Genomic DNA, 19,767 nt, shown 5'->3' on the forward strand with positions numbered 1-19,767 from the left:
GAGAAAATGCATTTGCCAAAGATACTAACTGACTGAAGCTGATGATTCACTCACGGGAATGAATATTTTAAGGAAATACTGCTTTCTGAAATCTACACAACGCTTGTTTGGATGTTTTTATCTACCATTCCTACAGGGACACTAAAATGACTTCAAACTGAGGATTTTAAGCTCCCTTGAATATTCGTAATGTTATTTTGAAATATAGACCAGAAATTTCCCAAGGAGAGGTAATTTGCAGCTAAATATTACATTTGAACTTTATATAGCACTGAAGAACAATAAAAAAGATAAATTACGTAAGAATATCTATTTATAAATGCACACACACATGCATAGATAGATGGATAGATACGTGGATACTGAACTGAAACATGGGTATTTAACTGAATCTGTAATGTGTGCGTGTATATGGTTGTGAGTAAACATTTATGTATGCTTTTATGATATTCTTTTTGTTGTTGTTATTTTTCCATGCCAACAGTTGCTTTGCTGTTTCCTGTGTGCATGTCATTATTCACAGTTCACATTTAAACTTTTAAGAACAGAAAACACACCAACTCTGGCTACTCATGCATATATGCATGTGCACTTAAGTACATGCTCATGTCTACAAATCTTGATATGCACACAACATCTAACTCTCAATTTCTGTCTTGATTTAGTCATGCATTACACAGCAAATTACTTAGATATTCTGTGGAAACTGCCCTCCTGACTGATCTGATGATGATCCTGCTATTTGTAATACAAACGCAACTTGCATTTTCTATGCTTTGGACTCTCTAGTGCTTTATAACACACAAGGAGGCAAAAAGAATCTATTCTATTTTAAAGTTGGGAATTGATGAGGAGAATATTGGTATACACATTCTATTAGCTGCTTTCACTACTTCCGTGATTCTGGAAATAAAAGGTCCTTGTAGATATCTACAACCTATAGCTTCATCCCACATCCATGAAAGACTGTAAGAACTTTAGCATCAAAGAAAGGAGATCATGACTGACCATTTTGATTGCAACCCATTTCTTTCAGAAAAGCAAATACATTTCCCATGGACATTGAGCTCAGCAGATGAGATCCAGTTCTCAGTGAAGACACCTAAACAAAGGTGTGTCCTGTGCAGGGTGACTAAGGCCCTGCTACATCCCTGGAGGTCCAGCTGGTGCAGGCAATGGAGCCTAGCAAATGACTCAGCTCACCATGCAGCAGGCACCTACATCTGATCCGATGAATCACTCTCTAGGTTCTTTTCCTGTTTTGCCTAGATTGCTCTTGTTCTTAGGCACCCAACTCACATGTATTTAGGTGTTGTCAGCTGTAAAACATAACCTATCCTTTATGACTGCACTATCATGCACACCATGGTACATGTTGTATGCATACATACATGTACAATGATTTCAGAGGGAGTAGGCTCCTTATGTATCTATTCCATCTTACTTTGTATAATAAGAAAAACATACTGTTTCAGTGACAAAACTACCAAAAATTTGCCTTGCAAATCACAGATGAACAGTCAGTCTTCATCCCCACCATGCAATAGTAATTGCTTTTCTGTGGTTTTCATTTCAAAACATTATGATAGTTCCTATGAATAAATCAGTAATAAAGTATGCTCTGCTTTCAGTGAAGACACCACATCTGCCCCACGTAACCAGAAATCACATCTATCAATTAGCAAATAAAATCACTTGCCACTGATTTCCAGGAAGTATCTTGCATTCATCAGCATTCGCCCTTGAGGTTTCAGTTCTAGCTGGTTGTGATAAGTGAAAGAAAAAAAAAAAAAGAAGAAAAAAAAAGACAAGTGTGATCGTTAAACAGACATTCAAAGAAACAACTGTCACTTCAGATGGCTCAAGCTACCTCCATTTCCCAGTGGGAACTGATGAATGTCAATGAATGCTAATAGTTGAGTTGTTCATATTGATGTGGGGGTATATGGTGAGTGGGGAGCAACTGTAGATCGATCACCTCTTATCAAACTCTCAGAGCTGCATGACTGAACAGATAAAAGTGACTAAAACAGAAAGTATAAGCAAGTTTTTAGACAGCAGGTCAGGACCAACACATCTATAGAGAAAACTTGTCATTCCCAGTGGATTATACTAGGGGGAAGTCCTCTAAATATCCAGCCAGCTTCAGACAGGTGCTAAAAGAACACTGAAATCTCTGAAATCTTTAGAAACTTGCACCTGGAATTCTAACTTTCATTAGTCAATGTGAGTGATACTACAAACTTTCTCAGGTATTTTTTAGGTCTTCCTACTGGACCCACCTATCATCCATATGTGCCTTTTTCAAATCTGGGTCCACTTGTCTAGGAAGCAGTAATTCAAGGATTTCTTCAGGCTGAAAACTACAGCAGTGTCTTTCCCACCCATCTCCAGCACAGTCTGAGCTGGGCTACCTCTCTATGCTCCAGGTGAAGCAGTGACATTGTACAGAAAGGTGAGAAAAACGTTTTTCATTCCCATCCTGATCTTTGAGGGATGGGATATCTGGGACCAACCTCCTTAGGTCATAACTTGTATCTGGGAGTGAGTGAAGACCTCAGGAGATGCTCCCAGGCTAGGAAAAAACAGGACTGTAGTCTCACAACTTTATTTGGTCTCAGATTAGTTACTCTTGCTATGAGCAAGCAGTACTCCACCTGTGTGCCCCCTCTCCTTTTCACCACACTCCTGCCTCACAAACCTTTGAAGCCTTGGGTTGGAGTTGGAGTGATGCTGAGCAAGGCCCTCCAGTTTTCAGTTTCAACCCTAAGTATCTTCATTCCTTCCAAGTGTTGTGTTAAAAGTGCAGTTCTCTACCAAATCATGCCCTTAAGTCTTTTAAGAAGCCAAGGCCTTTTTGACGTTTCTACTCACTGCTTAACTCAAGCAGCTTAACTTGATAACTGGCAGGGAAAACAAAACAATTCCAGGAAATCACTTTCTCTCCAAATGTCTTTCCACTTCTTAGTTATTCATGACATGGCTCCTGAATACTACATGTTAAAGACTGTTAGCAGCAGCTTTCTTGCTTGGACTGTCAGGGAATACAACCTTACACTTAGCATCCTTATGAAGACTGATACTTCAAATTTACTCCACTGTAACTCCAGTGATTTTAAAGGAGTTTCTCTGGCACAATTCTGATATCAGGTAGCTGTGAATCAGTTACTTGATATTAGATTAAATTTTTAAAGCTGTTTCCCCAGAGCACATAAAATAATTCACATTTAGCCACTTAAATTACCATTTGTCTCCAGTGGGTTCCTTAAGCAAAAATTAATACATGGGCACAGCTCACATGAACCAGAATCTTTGCTAATAGAGAGCATATGTTTCAATATAACAGCAGTGGGTAATACAAATGTGCTGTGCTCCTTCTTTTGTGATATGCATGGAGGTCTTTCCCTCAAGATAAACCCAAGCAGACTCAAAACATTATTCCTCAGCTTCCCATCACATGCTGCAAGAAGAGATAATGATGCTCACCCATATTTCTGTCTTCCCATTGCTCTTTTTACACCTCTCCGCCAGCACCTTGAGTTCCACTGTGGTCTCTGAGACCATTTCAGCACTTTTGTCCTTGACGACAATGTGCATGACCCTGCCGTTGTTGATGTGGGCATCGAAAGTGCTGTTCCACGGTGGGTACATGGTGGGCTTCTTCTGCACGTACACTTGGCCATTTTCTGTCAACAAGAAGTGGTTTGGATTAACTAGATTTTTTTCTCGTCTCCATTAAGGCCACCATTCTACAATCCCTGAGACAGATTTGTGTTATTTACACACTTTAAGCTCTCTCTCCAGGAAAGGTGTGTAATGGATGATGTTAGAGTGTCTGAAGAAGTTACTGTGTGAAGTGAAAGCTGGGAAAGGATTCATCTCACTTAACTTTAGGTGTCTACAATGTGTAAGTCAATATCTGATCTATTTGAATATCGGCTGCCTTCAGAGATAGTGAAAGGAATTTAGTATATATACATCAATGGAGTTAGGGTGCATTTATTTGACCAAATATAGGCATCTATCTTAGAGAAACACAATTTCCAACCCTGACTACATTAACTTTATTGAGTAGATCTCAAATGTAGAATCTGACACCATAAGATTCCCACATCTAATTACATGAATCTCATCACAGATAACAAGTTACATGTGTCATCTGGCCCACTGCAATGCAAAATGAATGGGTTTACTTAAATGCCCCAAAAAGCTTTGTGATTAGGTTCAGCTGCAGTACACAACCAGTCAGATGTTACTTCTCTGATACCTCAGGTCTGTTAATAATAAATTACTCTCTTGCAAACCTGCAATCATATCCACAGCAAGGTAGAGCTGTTGACCTAGCAGACCTTTCTTGCACCTCTTCATGCACTCATTCCTCTTCTTTTACAACAGACACATCTTAAAATGATGTAAGGTGTCTCAGAGCCCTAGCATTAGGTGGCAAAGAGTCATCTCTTTACTTTGATATGTCAAATTAAAAGCTTCTCAGCCAGCTTGCTTCATTTCACATGACCAGCTTTATACTCTGTAAAAGGCTTGGAAATTAAGGAAAATTCTACTTCACAGTTACCCTCTGCAAACTTTCAGTCTATCAAATGTCAAAGCTGATGGAACAAGAGAATAAAAAACAGTTGTGTGAGCAGTAGAGCTGTGACTCCTGTCTCCTCAAGACCCTGCTCCTATTTCCAACAATCCCAGCCCTTTCCCTTAACCCACCAGCTGGAAAAGCACATGCAGCCGATAGCCTGGAATATGACATGTGGTGGAAGAAATCTTTATCTACTTTTCCCTTCATGGGAGAACTAATTCAGGTTTCTTTCCTCTAATCAGCTTTGATTTCCCCAGGCAGGAACTCAGGGATTTTTGAGGCTTGTCGTGCACCTACAGGATGGATTAAAGTTGTGCAACATTCTTCTCAGGAAATGAGAGAACATTTATTGGGGATAAAACAAACATCAGGGCTGTGAGACCATAACAAAAATGTCTCGCCACCACTAGATAGTTATAATTTGAGAAAGCAACTTGCCAAGAAGTTATGGATGATCCTACAATCAATACCAACTTGCTGAAATTTCCCTCCACAGCCCAGCACTTGACTCTCATGGATCAGTTTTATGCTTGTTTTAACCACATAAACTTGATTTGAGTTGCAGGACGCTCCGACCATCACCATTGGCTTGTAACACAAAGCTAAGCAGAGGTCACTCCCACAACAGAAAATCACTTTCTGGTATGACAAATAGCTGTGCAGCTAAATCTTATGTTCAAACTCAGTGCCCTCGAATTTTAGAGCACCTCAATCTAAGGTGAATCAATCTTCATCAGTTAAGTGGGGCTGACTTTTCAAGTATGAAGATTTAAGCAGTCTAATACCATTGTTCAGAGGCATAACTCATTCCCATCAAACTTGCAAATACATATTTAAGCCACTCTTTCAATGAAAGCAACCAAAATAAGGCAGAAAATGTGCAACAGAGGACAGAAATCTCAGTAAGGACCATTATTCCCTTGCCACCTCAGCAAACCACTCCAAGGATGTGAAACGCACCACCTGCAAAACAAGTGCTTTGGTTAGCATTGCACTCCAAAACGTACAGCTCAAACAAACAAACCCTAGAATGCGAATGAACTGGCCAGTGCATGGGATCAGACACGCATCCCCAGAGCAACCCCACTGACGTCTGTGGAGTCCTGCCAAGGATTAGTCTAACCCTTGGCTCCTGAATAATGAAATAGCATCTGTCTTTAACGGGGAGCAGCTCCCACTGTAGCTGGAAGCACTTCTCCTGCAGGCCTGCTGAGTTCAAACACAGAGCAGGATCTTTCACGAAGTAAATGTCACCAAGACAGGTGTCAAAATGGCACCAGGCCAGGTGGCTTGGGAAGGCAGAAGCCGTTTTTAAAGGACAGATATTTTTACACCTCAGAGGTGCCTATGATCTCTAGAATGGTTTGTCATCAGTAATAAATTGCTATAATACTTCTAGCTATGTGGAGTTGTTTCTTTCTCTCTTTTTTCCTTTTTTTTTTTTTTTTTAGATGATATCGCAAATTGCCAAGATCTTTTTTATGACATAAGTAGGTGGCAAAAAAATAAAACAGGTAAAACAGTCTAAGATCCTTCTTGGGCTCCTGAAATTCTTTAGGGTGCCCTTTTTTGTGACATCCTTGTGTCCACAGATGATGGGCATTACTCCCAGACCTTGTGTCTTCTGCCCCCGTGACTTAATTATAACAGCTGGTGCACATGAGGCAACTTATGGCATAAACACAAAATGAATCAAACTCCTTTTGTTGGGAACCTAACATACTCATCATCTATCACTTATCCCTTTGCAAACAAACAAACAAACAAATACCAATACCCTTACTTTCCTAGTGCCATGCACAGTATATCCAGTCCATAGAAGGACTTTGCAAAAGCCAGAGTAGACACATCTACCAAAATAGTTCCAGAAAAAAAAATGCAGGAAATTGGGATTGGATCCATCATGGATTCAGCTCTTACTATTGTATAGCAATCATTTGATCTGAAGAAATACTTGGCATGTATTAGACAGAGCACAAGTCTGGCAGTCAGGGTTGTTTGTATCTCTTAAAGCCTTTGCAGCAGACACATTTCTGCTTCCTGGACATGCCAATTCAGCCAAAATTTGCGTAACGAGGCATCACAATAAAAATGTTTTGAATTTCATCACTACTGGGCCACAAGTGCTCTGTGAAATCTGGGAATTGGAGAGTAAATAGTGAACAAAAAAATCACAAACCAAAATGCAGCTATTTCAGATATCCTCAACTAACGTTCGTCCTGTGATCCTCATTGCCTTTTGCCTTCTCTGAGCCTGTTTGAGCACAACCCTTGTGGATGGTCATGTTGAGACCATTTCTTGCATTTAACACTAGACTCATCTCACTGAATATCAGGCATGAGCAGACTGTCTAAACTACCCGCAGAGTCAGCGGAGAGCACTGGGCTTTTCTAGGGTGTGATTCACCAGATCCATTCTAGGTGTCTTCCTTAAGATGAGATGAATCCACTATATCTGGTTGCTCCCCTGGGCTGTAATGCAAGGGTGGCCAACTTGCTCAGATATTAATATCCTTGCAGAAGGCTGGAAATAGGGGAGATGGATCCCACCATCTTGGCTTAATCACCTTCAGGTGAGGTTAGACATGGACACAATTTAGTAGTGACAGAGGGTGTCTAAGAGCAACAGCTTCCAAGGGTGATTCCCCAAGACTCTAAGATGAATCAGTCTTGTGAGGATTCTGCTGCTATCATGGACATGACGAGGACCAGAGACCAAATTCTCAAGAGAAGAATCCCTCTGGCTGTTTCAATATGCTCTGAGCAACTGTCAGAAAACTGCAATTACACCCCACCTAACAGAGGCATGTCATTTTGTTTTCTGTATTTGACCCTCACTAATGGAAAAAGAAAAAAAAGTTTTTCCAAACACATTTTTCATTTCTCAGTGGTAGAGTATTATTATTATTTATTATTATTATTATTATTATTAAAGGTTCTCCAAACCACAGAAATTATAGCCACTAGTTAGTACATTTTTGTTTGTTAGGTGCCAGAAAACACTTTCAGCTTTGTGTAAGATGAATAAATATAGGTTTGTTCTGCCCAAATTGATTTTATTCACTTTTGAACTGACAGAGGCTTCAGTTTGAGTTATGGCTCTTTCAAAGGTCTCATTAAAGCAAACAACCAAGCACAGCAAAGAGGTGAAATGTCACATTTTCACTGAAAAGTGAAATGTTAGTGATATCTTGTCATGCAACATTTTCTTTCCTTCTGAATTTACCAATCACCACATCTTTCAGAATCATTGAAAGTGTAATTTAAACAAAGCCAAAGTTCAATGTGATAAACGTTGACTCTTTAAAAACAAAATAAAACAACAACAAAAACACTACTACCACCACCAAAAAACAATGAAATACCAAATTATTTTAAAATTCTAAAATTTATTCTTTTAAATTACTTTGACATCCCCTGGAGGTTTGAGTCGGGGTGATGGTGGTGAGGGAGGGTCAAGACATAAAAAGGGATTTCTGAGTCAATTTAATCTTTAAAAGTATCACAACAGTCGTGTTAGGAATTTATCCAAGATTTAAGATAAATAACAGCCAATATGAGAAATTCCCTAACATTGAAGGTCTTGATCTCAATGACTGTTGAAAAGCAGAATTGAAAAACTTTTCATCCTCTCACTGAGACTGTTTTCGTGCATAAGACATATACAAAATGTTTTCCCAATGAGGATTCATCATTCCTGTTCAACTAGGAAAAGTGTACAACAATCCATATATCCAGACACAGAAAAAAACAAACAACAACAACAAAAAAAAAACAGCTTAGCAGAAGGTTTCACCTCCAAGCATATCACACAGTACAGCAATTATGTGGGGAAATTAACTCCCTCTGCAAAGCCTGGGGATGTTTGAAAGCTCTTATTTATCTATCTATTTTTACTTTTTGTTTGTTTGTTTGTTTGTTTGTTTAGGCTGGAAGTTACTGGACCTGTCTGTTCCTCAAAAAATGTGATAAACAAGGACAGCCCTCCCAGGATATTTCTAGGACACACAGACTTTATCTGTCTAGAGCCCCAGCTGACAAAACAGCAACTGCTCATATAAAAGTGAAACTGAATATATCCCTGCTTGTCAGCTGTGTCATATGCTCGGACCTGTAATTCAGTTGATAATAACCTCACACTGAAGACAGAGACTTTGTTAGGCTTCATCTTCAAATCAGACTTTTTGCAGGCAGTTCTGAACCCAAACTTGCATTGTGTTTAGACTCAAAAAGCACTTCACAAACTCTTATAAAGATTTACCACGTGTTTCCTACGCACCAGCAATTGCAAAGTAAAGCGCACACGTTTCTATAAAAGTTCACATGCACGTTTAACACCTCCCCACTTACCTGACTCCACGGCTTCTTTAACCATCACAGCACAGTAAGGATTAATCACCTCCCCCTGGGATGGCAGGTAAGGGCCACTGTCATAGTTGGATAAACCAATACGCAGAAAGGGAGACATGACAAGTCCTGTGTCAAACAAAAGACAGGCGATATTTGGGAAGAGTCTAAAAATTCCCTTGGTTTTAACCAGCGTCTTATCTCCACTGGACAGGGGTATGCCAGCCGTTAGTTATCCATCCAACTGGAGACTCTCTGACTTCCTCCACTGTCTAGCGAGATGATGGACTGACCAAGCACTGCTTAATGTGCACAAGGTAATGTAATGTAGCTGTCAGCTTAACCATGTAGCTGAACTCATTGCAAGGCTGGAAAGACCCGCAGTAGAAGCTCTGAGGACTAGTGACTCGACACCAGCTGCCAGAAATGAGAACAACAATACATAGAAGCCAAATCAGGACTTTCTTGGCTGGGACAACCTCTGCTGTAATTGATGTTGAGTCACGCATTCACGAAGCTGAATGCTATGAGAATAGAAAGGGTTTCGGGAATACAAGGCTGTTGGAAGCCTGCATGCTGAACACGAAACCGTGAAATAACTGCACACTATTTATATACAGCATGGAAATGATCTCAGGCATCCAGCTGACTGGGTGCTGACCCATATTCATCAGTGAAGCTATAAAGAGAAAATTCAGCTCGTATGAACCACACTGTGTAGGGGGTGGAGCAAAAAAAAAAAAAGGATCTCAGGATAATTTTAAGCAGCTGAAAACAGAAACACATAAAAGCAAGATGCCAGGAAACACAACAAAGCCTTTGGGTTGGTCTTCTCTGCAGGCTCTTTCAGAGCTCCTAGTGAGAAGATTTAGTGAAGTCAACAACTATTAACCGCTGTAGTTGGTGCCCATCTTTGTGCCATCTGGACCCAAGGACTGGCATTTACCAAACAACTTTTGTGTAAATTCCTGAGCTTGTTATTCTTGGCTCCCCTTCTAGTCAACAGGGAGCAAGAGGCACTTTGAAGTCATCTTTAGATGTCTGTGTCTTGCACCACCATAGTTAAATGACATGAGTCCTACCACCAGCTGTTAACAATCAAATAAATTGTTCAACTACAAAAGCAAAAAGTTGAATGACGTGTGGGGTGGGATGCAGCACAATCCTTTTCTCCCTTTTACACATGAAATGCTCTATCCTAAAGACAGCTTTACATGTCAGATGATCCACGTTCATTACTGGGAATGACATTTTCTTACCTGTAAATCGTATTTCCTGATATAGAAGCTCAGTCTTTGGCTAGAGGGGCTTCTCTGGTCATCACAGTTGCGGGCAACATGGAAAGGATTTTCTCAGCTGAAAGAATGAGGGTACGAGCTCCCCTGGCCGGTCTGACTTTAAAACTTGGACTCTCTGTTCAAAGAAACAGGAGACAGGACCATCAAAGAGAGAGGAAAAGTGGAGAAACCAAGACATAATCCCTCACTTAAGCTTCTCCCCTCTTACCCAGCAGTGTGGAGTGATGAGTTTCCATCAGCCCCCTGTGCAAAAGTCTAGTGTGAGAGTAAAAGTCAGAAAAACTTTCTGTTAGCACATGGTCAGGTCTCAGCAGGTGGTTGTTCCACTTGTCTCTTGGATACTGTGAGACCTTCTTCTTCTTCCTGTTTTATAAAATGAAGAGAAATGGCTACAGTTAGCACTGGGACTGAACCGCCAGCTATTCTGGCTTGAATGTTCACAAGTGCTGAGCAATCACACTGCCACGCTTTCTGAGACTTTTGCAAACAGGTGGTCTGTGCAGCAAACTGCAAGTATATTCGGACAGAGATTTTAGTAGGGAATGTTTTTCAGGAGATTCCCTAAATTTGTTGCCTTACGTAAGGCCAATCCATGCAATGAGCAACATAGGAAGACTCTACTTCCCATTTGAGCTCCTGAGTTAAATTAACTAAAAACTGGACTGAGTTTGCAGGAAAATAGCAGGGACTCATATACCCTCTTTGGTAATGTACTTGAAAAGAGAAGAAAACTATTGGGTAAAGCAAAGCTCCATCTGAGGCTGGATGTCGGAGATTTGTATAGTCACATTCTTCTCAGGGTGAGGGCAGCATCTCTTTGAAGGGGATTGCAGACAGACATTAGCCAAGTTTCTGAAGAACTTGCTCTGGAAAACCACTTGTATTTAGATATTCAAGTACGGGCAGCTTTGTGAGACAGGGCATTTGTGGCATTGCACAGTAATACAGTGAATGGATTATGAGTGGTCTATGGCACAAAGGCTCAAATTTTTGTCTGTACTGACAGAAGCAGAGAAATCTGATCAAATTATGTGGGGAAAAATCTCTTTAACAGGAATTAAAAGTATATTACTATTTAGGTATATAATAATATATAACACCATATATAATACATATCACATATATTTTATATATAATTTTATTCCCCTTCTGCAATTATTTAGACATTTCCTTTTTTTCAAAATATGAGAAGCCTACTTAGTCTAAAGACAAAAGGAAAAGCAAATCAAAATGTCTCTGGAAGCAGAGTTTGAGCCTGGCATTCGTCATATTTCCATGAAGTCAATGTAGTTGCAACACAGATAAAATTGTGAAAACACCTCGTCCTGTGAAATACCAATGTCACTGCCCCAACTATTATCAGGTTCCCAAAGCCAGTATAGCTTTCAAAAAATCCATTGCATTGTATCAGATCTGAAAGACTGGTGCTGGGACCTCATATACACCATTCTATCACATGAAATGTTCTGCAGCCACCATGAAAGCATGTAGGTTTGGCTCACCTAGTGCTAGCACTAGAAAACCAATAGCTGCCCACATAAACCTTGCAAAAACTGGCCAGAATCAGCGTTTTGTGTTGTACCAGCTTTGTGTGAGCACTCTGCCCTGTAGTGAATTTCTTCACCCTGTCCAATAAATCAGACAGATAACTGGCTTCCTGCTTCTCTCTCACTGTCTTTCCTGAAACCACCTTGGCTTTGGCCCAAACATCTGTTTTCCAGGTCATCTCTCCAGCGTTTGCCACTGCAGAACTGCTACTTGGCTCAAATCCACAGCCATAAACAATTAAGGAACAACACACTCAGCTCCAGCAATGGCTCACTGTAATAGCAGCAGTTTAATTTAACACTAGAAGCAGCTGCAATGGATATGGAGAGTGTCTGCTTAATTTCCCAGTGGAAAAGATACTATAAGGTATCTGAAAATTAAGAATGAAATACATCTTTTTATAAAGGGCCACCTGAAACCTCTCTTCCAATAAACTACCCAATGAAGCTTACTTGGGGTTCATCAATGCTGCACCTTGCATCATCGGCACAAGGGAGTTTTGCCCACTCTGGAGAATAATGCAACATATGGAAACCCTTCTCAGATGATATTAAGAAGTAATAAACTCCTTGATATCCTTAATCAATTGTGGTTAAGGAGAGAGGAAGAACTGAGCTGCTGCTCCAAGTCAGCAGAACTGCATTGAAGACAGCTGTCTTTAGTGGGATTGATGTTTCTGTGCTTCACTGAATGAAAATGGATGCACGCATGATGCAGGAAAGATGGCAATTTACTGAATGAGAGCCAACTGAGAGGGGAGTGGAAATACTTTTGGATTTGAGATGCTGTTTTGCTAATGTCATCAAACTCTCATTTTCTAGAAGTCAGAGGGAATAATTTCAGCTCTTTCCATTTTTTTTTTTTAAATTTTTTTTTTTGAGGCAAAGCTGTGCATGCAAAATGAATTCATTATCCGAGAATCAGCATCACCAAGAGGCAAAGGAGCCAGGAGTTACAGCTGAAGGCTATGAACTTGTCTCCACCTCCCAACAGACATTTGCCAACCAAAAAAGAATATCCTGACCCTGCAAAGATCAGTTTGTATGGATGGTGGAGACCTGCACATCAGCATAACTCAACACACATCAAGGTCTTCTTTCAGGTTTCAAGGAAGCTCCGCATCAGTGATACTGGATGCCATCATTGATGGATATGGTCCCTGCCTATGCCCCTGACTCTGGATATCCCATAACCATTGTTCTTTTCAAAACTTTCATAAATGAGCTGGGGCTTAGGGACATGGTTTAGTGGGTGACATTGGTAGTAGGATGATGGTTGGACCAGATGATCTTGGAGGTCTCTTCCAACCTTAATAATTCTATGATTCTATGACTTGGGTGTAGGACTAGAATGTACACTAAGTAAGTTTGCAAATGACACTAAATTGGGAGGAGCTGTTGACACCCTTGAGGACAGGGAGGCCTTGCAGAGAGATCCTGACAAATTAGAAGGCTTGGCAATCGCCAGCCACATGAATTTTAACAAAAGCAAGTGCCAGATTCTACACCTGGGATGGGGCAACACTGGCTGTACATACAGACCCGAGGGAATGGCATGGAACTGGGACAGGGGAGGGTCAGGCTGGGGGTTAGGGAAAGGCTCTGCACCCAGAGGTGGTCAGGCACTGGGACAGGCACCCCAGGGCATTGGGCACAGCACCGAGCCTGACAGAGTTCAAGAAGCATTTGGACAATGCTCTCAGACATAGGGTTTGGTTTTGGGTGGTCCTGTGTGGAGCCAGGAGTTGGATTCAGTTGTGGGTCCCTTCCAACTCAGGATATTCTGTTATTCTGTGCTTCTATACCCCATGCAGTAGGAACAGGCATATAACTCCCTTGAGTGACTTTCATTTTGTGTGACTGTACCATCTGTTATTTCAGTGGAAATCAAAACAGCCCGTTTGCAAAGGAGGAAGTTCAGACGCCCTCTGGGTTGCACTTAGTATTTCTCACACTTTCCTTTTACAATGGTTTTGGATCAGGGGAGGAAGAAAGGGAGGGAAATGTAAGTAGCTGTTAAATTTCCCTGCTCTCCAAAGTCAGCTACCCCATTTGCAGCCAGGCTCACAGTCAGTGGAGGGAGTGGATGAGAAAAGGCAGGACCAACTGCCATCCCTGATGGGATCGGTACAGTACCAGTCCCTGTCCAACTAAAGAGCCTCCCAAAACTTCTTGGAATGACTTGATTTCAACACACAGGTGATGCTCACCATGCAAACACTTCCCCATGGCTGGCAGAGCCAGGCAAAGCATTTCTTCTGGCATGCGAAAATCAGGCTTCCAGACTTTTCTGGGGCCCCCACAGCAGGCATGTGAATGGGGGATTTCCCTTTAAATGCCTGCGAACCATCTTGTGATGCTATGTTTAGGGCAAGCTGAGTGTATTGCTAACTGGCCATGGTATCCTATACATAGCCTTAAAACAAAGCTGTTTGGACTCCGCTGAATTCACATGGTTTCTTCCTGTTGCATTCATTGTGCACAAGACAAGACAGGAGCCTTAGATATATTTCCTTACGAGTAATTTAGCTAAGGCAGAGTTTAAGCAGGTGAACAGATTTACAGTTGTGTGAAGGTTGGTATTTCATCCCACAGAAAACAGGATGCTGGTAGTGCCAGTGGTCACTGCATGGACTCTAGAATGGGATCTACAACACTTGAGGCAGATACTTGTATGGGTGGGTCTTAAAAACAGGAAGTTTGTGCTTTGTTATCCTTACGTTACCACTTGACAATTGCTTTAAGCACACCTAAATGCAGGCTGTGTCCCAAGATACTGTTAAGCCTTCCACCCTATCTCAGAGGGCAGGTTCCCAAACCTCCTCCAGCACTGTGTCAGCTGTCGGTGTAGCGCATGGGACCAGGGAACAGGTTTCTCTAAAAGCCCTTCTTCTTTTCTTTACTTGACCAGTGAGTTTGCAGCTGGATCAGTTCCTTGATCTGACTGATCCTGCAGCTGTGCAGACATGGGGGACTGCACGAAGCAGAAATGACGGTGTGGGAAGGCATGCAGCAACTGTGTGTTGGTAGGGATATAGAGACTGGGAAACTGTGGCCTCTCTGCTGGTGAAGAGTGGATCCACATGAATATATGCAGACAACTGAAGAGCTCATCAACCCAACTCCCATCTCATTCTATGATTACCCATTAAAGAGATATAAGTACTTGTAGGGCATGCTTCATGCCCTCCTGAAGAAGACATCTAAAATAAGTTAGGCCAATCCCATCCTGTAATCACCATTTCCCTGCTAGCCAGTATGATTACATCTACCCCAAAGAAGCCCAACATCAGACAAGTCCTACTTCTGATGTCTAGTGTAGAGGGCACAGACCTTAGGGCTTGATCTGGGAGCAGGTGCATTCATGCCTAACAGTTGTAATAGCCTGAAAGAACAGTGAAATACAGCTGGGTGGGGACCCCACTCTTTCTGCTTGGCTGAGCCAAAACCATCCGCTCTGAGAGGCAAGCTAAAAATGTAAAGAGGGTCCGGAGCAACGCTCCTCAGCGCTTCTTAATTTTCTCATGTAAAAGAGCCAAATTCTCCCATCAAAAGGACAGTCTCTTTCAGATACACCTTTTGTTTTCCAGGAGACAGTGAATTTCTCTCTCTCTGGAGAGGCAAGATTTTAAAAGCTAAAGCCCTTGTTATTTCTGTAAACTAGAAAGAGGAGCAGAGCAGACCAACCAAAAAGAGAAAGCCAAACCTCTATTGGCAATAGCTTTCCATCACTGAAGCTAGGTCTGAACCCTTTTAACTCCACCTTTAGTAGATGTTTGTCATATATGCTCCTGAAACAAAGCAAACTTGCACCCTTACCTGTCCTATCTGAAAGAAGCACAATTGTTCAGTTGACTCTCCTTTGTATATCTTTTCTTTGTGTGTGGTTTTTCTTTTTGTTTGTTTGTTTGTTTTTGCTTTTGGGCCCAGATTATTAAAAGCAACTTACTGGTTTTACTTTCTTATTTTCCTAGATAGCTCTGGCTAGTTTAATTTCCTGCATTGCTTCAATTCTGCAACATTTAAGCCACACAAACACCAAAGAAACATTTAAAAAATAACTATCCCCATTTTATTTATTTATAATTTTTAATACTGAATTTTCTTTCCGGCTTTATCTGTCTTCTAACAAACACAGGCAAAACTTGAAATGACAGTGCCTAGCTTTTCAAACACTGCACACAAAACACTTTCAAAGAGCTATCCAGTGTAATGAGGGAAATAAAAATATATTGAACGAGATGTAGCTATCTCCTTTCCTATGTCACTATCGCCTTTCCTTTGTTCTCTTGTTCGTTAGCCCAGCAGTTCCTGTATTTCTTGTAAGATTTTGATACTAGTTAACAGACCTCTTGCTGTGTATTATTTGTGTGTGTGTTTTTAAATGACACAAGTGGCATTTTCCTGAAATACTTCACCATCATGTACCAGAATTGTTAGTAATGTTCTGACCTTCCTGCCAGTCTGCACTTCTTTTTTTCACTTTTTTCCCTTAAAATAAAATAAAATAAAATAAAATAAAATAAAATAAAATAAAGTCCAGAGGAAAGGGCAAGACCATAATGGAACATATTAACATCCTTCCTTTTGCAGGCAGAGTTTCACGCCTGTGTTCAACCTTGTTCAGCGGTAGAGGTATTTCATGTATTTATTTAATCTGGAAATCTGCTAAAGGTATTTGGACCTAGAATCATGGAAATATTGGGCTGGAAAAGAGCATTTTGCTCATCCCTCTGCCTCCTGGCAGACTATGTCTACATCATCCTTGATGTATCTGTCTAGCCATCTGTCAGGAACGAAGCTTATGTGCTTAGTGTTATCACATATTCCTCAAAAACGTGGCCAAATTTGTCACAGAGGAGCCTCAAGTTGTAACTGGAATCCATGTTAAACAACCACACCTTACTTGTGTGTGACACAAAGGACTTCAGAAACATTTTAGAAAATTAATTTTGATCTAGGATTGTCCCCGTTTTCTCTACAGATTGCTCTATTATTTTAAAGCAAATTAGCATTTTCTTCCTGCTTCTCTCCAGCACTGGACATGTCCTCTCAGGTTCAGTGGACAGGAATTGCAAGAAGCTGCCTGGTTGCCAGATCTCTACATTTTAGGCACACCAACAACTTGGGCTTTACTCCCGTGAACACCTGGCCCAGCTCACACTTTAAAATGAACACCACCATGGATATTTCAAATAATTCAGATTTTTCCACATATTTCAAGTTTACTCTGCTAAATGCCTTAAAAGCAGAATACCTTTTGCATGACAGAACCTGGCAGACCTGCACTTTCTGCCTTCATTCTTTGCTCTGTCAATCTTTGCCACAAAGGTTTCACCAAAATCACCCCCTATGAGTTTTTAATTTCCATCAGTCTCAGGGCTCTTTCTGTAGATGCCACACTTATGCCCTCTCTTCTCAATACAACAGCAGGACCAACCTGTATGCCTTTCCTACTCCCAATGGCTCTGGACTCCAGACACCTTCTTGATGAAACTCATAAGACACGTTATTCCCTCTTCTGCAGTCATACCAGAGCTCAGTTTAAAACCACATTTCTATTTAAACAAAGTAGCTCTGGCTCCAGCTGGGCTGAAAACCCTCTTCCCACTTAGAGTTTGGTGTCCTTTCCTCAGCATCAGAGACTCATGAGGGTTCTTGAGAGACCTTCCATCTCTCTCTCTCTCTCCCTCTGTACCTTTTCACTCCACTTAACATTTAGCTCACACCAACTCTGAGAGGTCATTTCTACAGCAGTTTATTTCTGTGCTTCTGCCCTCAGTTATCTCCCCAACTCGGGGGGGATATGGGAGGCACAGTGCATGGAAGAAAGGAATACAAATCTCAAACAAAATTTATTTTAGACCAAAGTGCTGAGAATCTTTTTTTTTTTTTTTTTTTTTTTTCATATATTGCATCTTGGCAATGGATATTCAAGGGCTGTACAGAGGTACCCTTGATACATTCACAAAATCCAGAACAAAGCCATGTCACCTCTGTACAATGGTATGAGTTACAGCCATGGCAGTGACTGCAAAGATACAACAAGCAATTGTTTCTTGCAGTCAAATGAGGTACCTTTTACTATGATCAGAAAAGAAAGGTCTGACCAAAGAAATCATGGAGGTGTTTTGCTCCAAGGTTGACAAAAAGAGAATACAAAGGCTGTAATCAGTTATGACCTTTCCTCATCACAGTCCCAAAGGTAAAATAATCCCTGTTTCTGAGGTGAAAGCAAAGCTCATGTCTAATGTATAGCTGCAGAACCAGAGTTTTCAGAGGTGTTGTGCAACTGGGAGCTACACCATGAAGAGGCTGACCAGTATCACTGAAATTTTAGCAAGAACCTCAGGCATTACACCTAAAAGGAGTAATCTCTGAGGCTCAGATCAGTACCATAGTCTAAAGCACATTGAGCCAACTCTGTGTCCTGTTCCTCTATCGTGTCACTGGACTGTTTATTGCTGTCTATCGTGTCGCTGGGTGAGGGGAGTGACTGTCCCGCTCTGCTCTGCACTGGTGCTGCCTCACCTTGAGCACTGTGTGTGGTTTTGGTTGCCACAATGTAAGAAGGACATAAAAGTATTAGAATGTGTCCAAAGGAAGTCTACAAAGGGGAAGGGTCTAGAGGGCAAGACGTATGAGGAGCGGCTGAGGAACCTTGGTGTGTTCAGCCCAGAGCAGAGCAGGCCAAGGGGAGGCCTCATGGCGGCCTGCAGCTCCCTCCCGAGGGGAGAGGAGGGGCAGGCGCTGAGCTCTGCTCTATGGGGACAGCGACAGGACCCGAGGGAACGGCATGGAGCTGGGACAGGGGAGGGTCAGGCTGGGGGTTAGGGAAAGGTTCTGCACCCAGAGGTGATCGGGCACTGGGACAGGCTCCCCAGGGATGTGGTCACGGCACAGAGCCTGCCGGCATTCAAGAAGCATTTGGACAATGCTCTCAGACAGAGGGTGTGGTTTTGGGGTGGTCCTGTGTGGAGCCAATTGGACTCAATGATCCTTGTGAGTTCTTTCCAACTCAGGCCATTGTATGATTTTGTACGTCTGGGATTCCTGACACTTGACGTCACACTACTGTCTACTCCGTATGAATCTGCTTACGGACTAGTCATCCCAGGTTCCCTTCAGGAACAGCAGAAATGTGGGAGTGTGGCCATGGGGGTCGACAAGCCCCATGGTTGGTGATAGCATCGGACTCTTAACGCTGAGACCATCAGGAATGTAAAGAGTTTAGAGGGAACAAAGAAGGGTGACAGGAGATGCCTTGCTGTCTCAGGTTGCTTGTTCTCCAGCCGTTAAGGCATGGAAGTTGCTGGGTGTTTACTGTTGCCCGGGCAAAGTTGTTGACCAATGAATAATTAGTGGAAAAGTACTGCTGTGGGGTGAATGGTATAAGAAGGGAGCCTGTCCTCAATATGGGGATGCAACAAGGATAATGAAGGTATGTCCTCAATATGAGATAAAGTTAGGCCCTCAGTAAGAGACAGCTGAAGTTATGTCATCAATAAAGTAGCAGCAGTTACTGATCCTAAAAGAACCCTGGCGTCCATGTGGTCATTACGCCACACAGAAAGAAAGAGGACTCCTGGGTTTTCAATTCCTCTCTTCCCAATGTGGCTGTCTAATATGGGCAAAATGCCTGCCCACCTTGAATGCCCTTCTGCCCACAGCAGAGACCAGGCAGTTAGTTCAGGTGGAGATGTTTGTCTGTGGCTTTGGAGACATGAGCACATGGCTCCCAGCTGTGTCTCACCAGTCAGCAATTAAACAAAATCAGAGATCATCTTAGATCATCTTAGTTTGTTTGCATGCAGACCCAAATGAATTAACACACATTTTCCAAATAGAGATGAACAAACCGAGGACATGATGCTGGTCTACAGCTTCACCTAAGTGCAGTAGACTCTGAAACAAAACTCACTGAAATCTTTGTTTAACTTTCTATGGGTTTTGAATCTTGTCTGTAAATAATGAAAAGGACACT

The 19,767-nt window shown here is 41.7% G+C and overlaps 1 protein-coding gene across 4 annotated transcripts in view; it reads right to left on the reverse strand.

The window, feature by feature from the left end:
• Positions 1–19,767, reverse strand: part of PRKCQ (protein kinase C theta) — a 63,258-nt gene that overhangs the window by 34,183 nt on the left and 9,308 nt on the right. For all 4 annotated transcript variants that reach the window (XM_040546564.1, XM_040546583.1, XM_040546574.1 and 1 more), the window contains 5 exons: positions 10,445–10,599; positions 10,198–10,351; positions 8,942–9,067; positions 3,487–3,686; positions 1,700–1,760 (listed from right to left, as the gene is read on the reverse strand). In XM_040546564.1, coding sequence (XP_040402498.1) covers positions 1,700–1,760; positions 3,487–3,686; positions 8,942–9,059 — 379 coding nt within the window. In that variant the 5' untranslated portion in view covers positions 9,060–9,067; positions 10,198–10,351; positions 10,445–10,599. The remainder of the gene's footprint in view (positions 1–1,699; positions 1,761–3,486; positions 3,687–8,941; positions 9,068–10,197; positions 10,352–10,444; positions 10,600–19,767) is intronic.

This window comes from Cygnus olor, chromosome 1 (genome assembly GCF_009769625.2).
Source record: "Cygnus olor isolate bCygOlo1 chromosome 1, bCygOlo1.pri.v2, whole genome shotgun sequence".
Lineage (NCBI taxonomy): Eukaryota > Metazoa > Chordata > Aves > Anseriformes > Anatidae > Cygnus > Cygnus olor.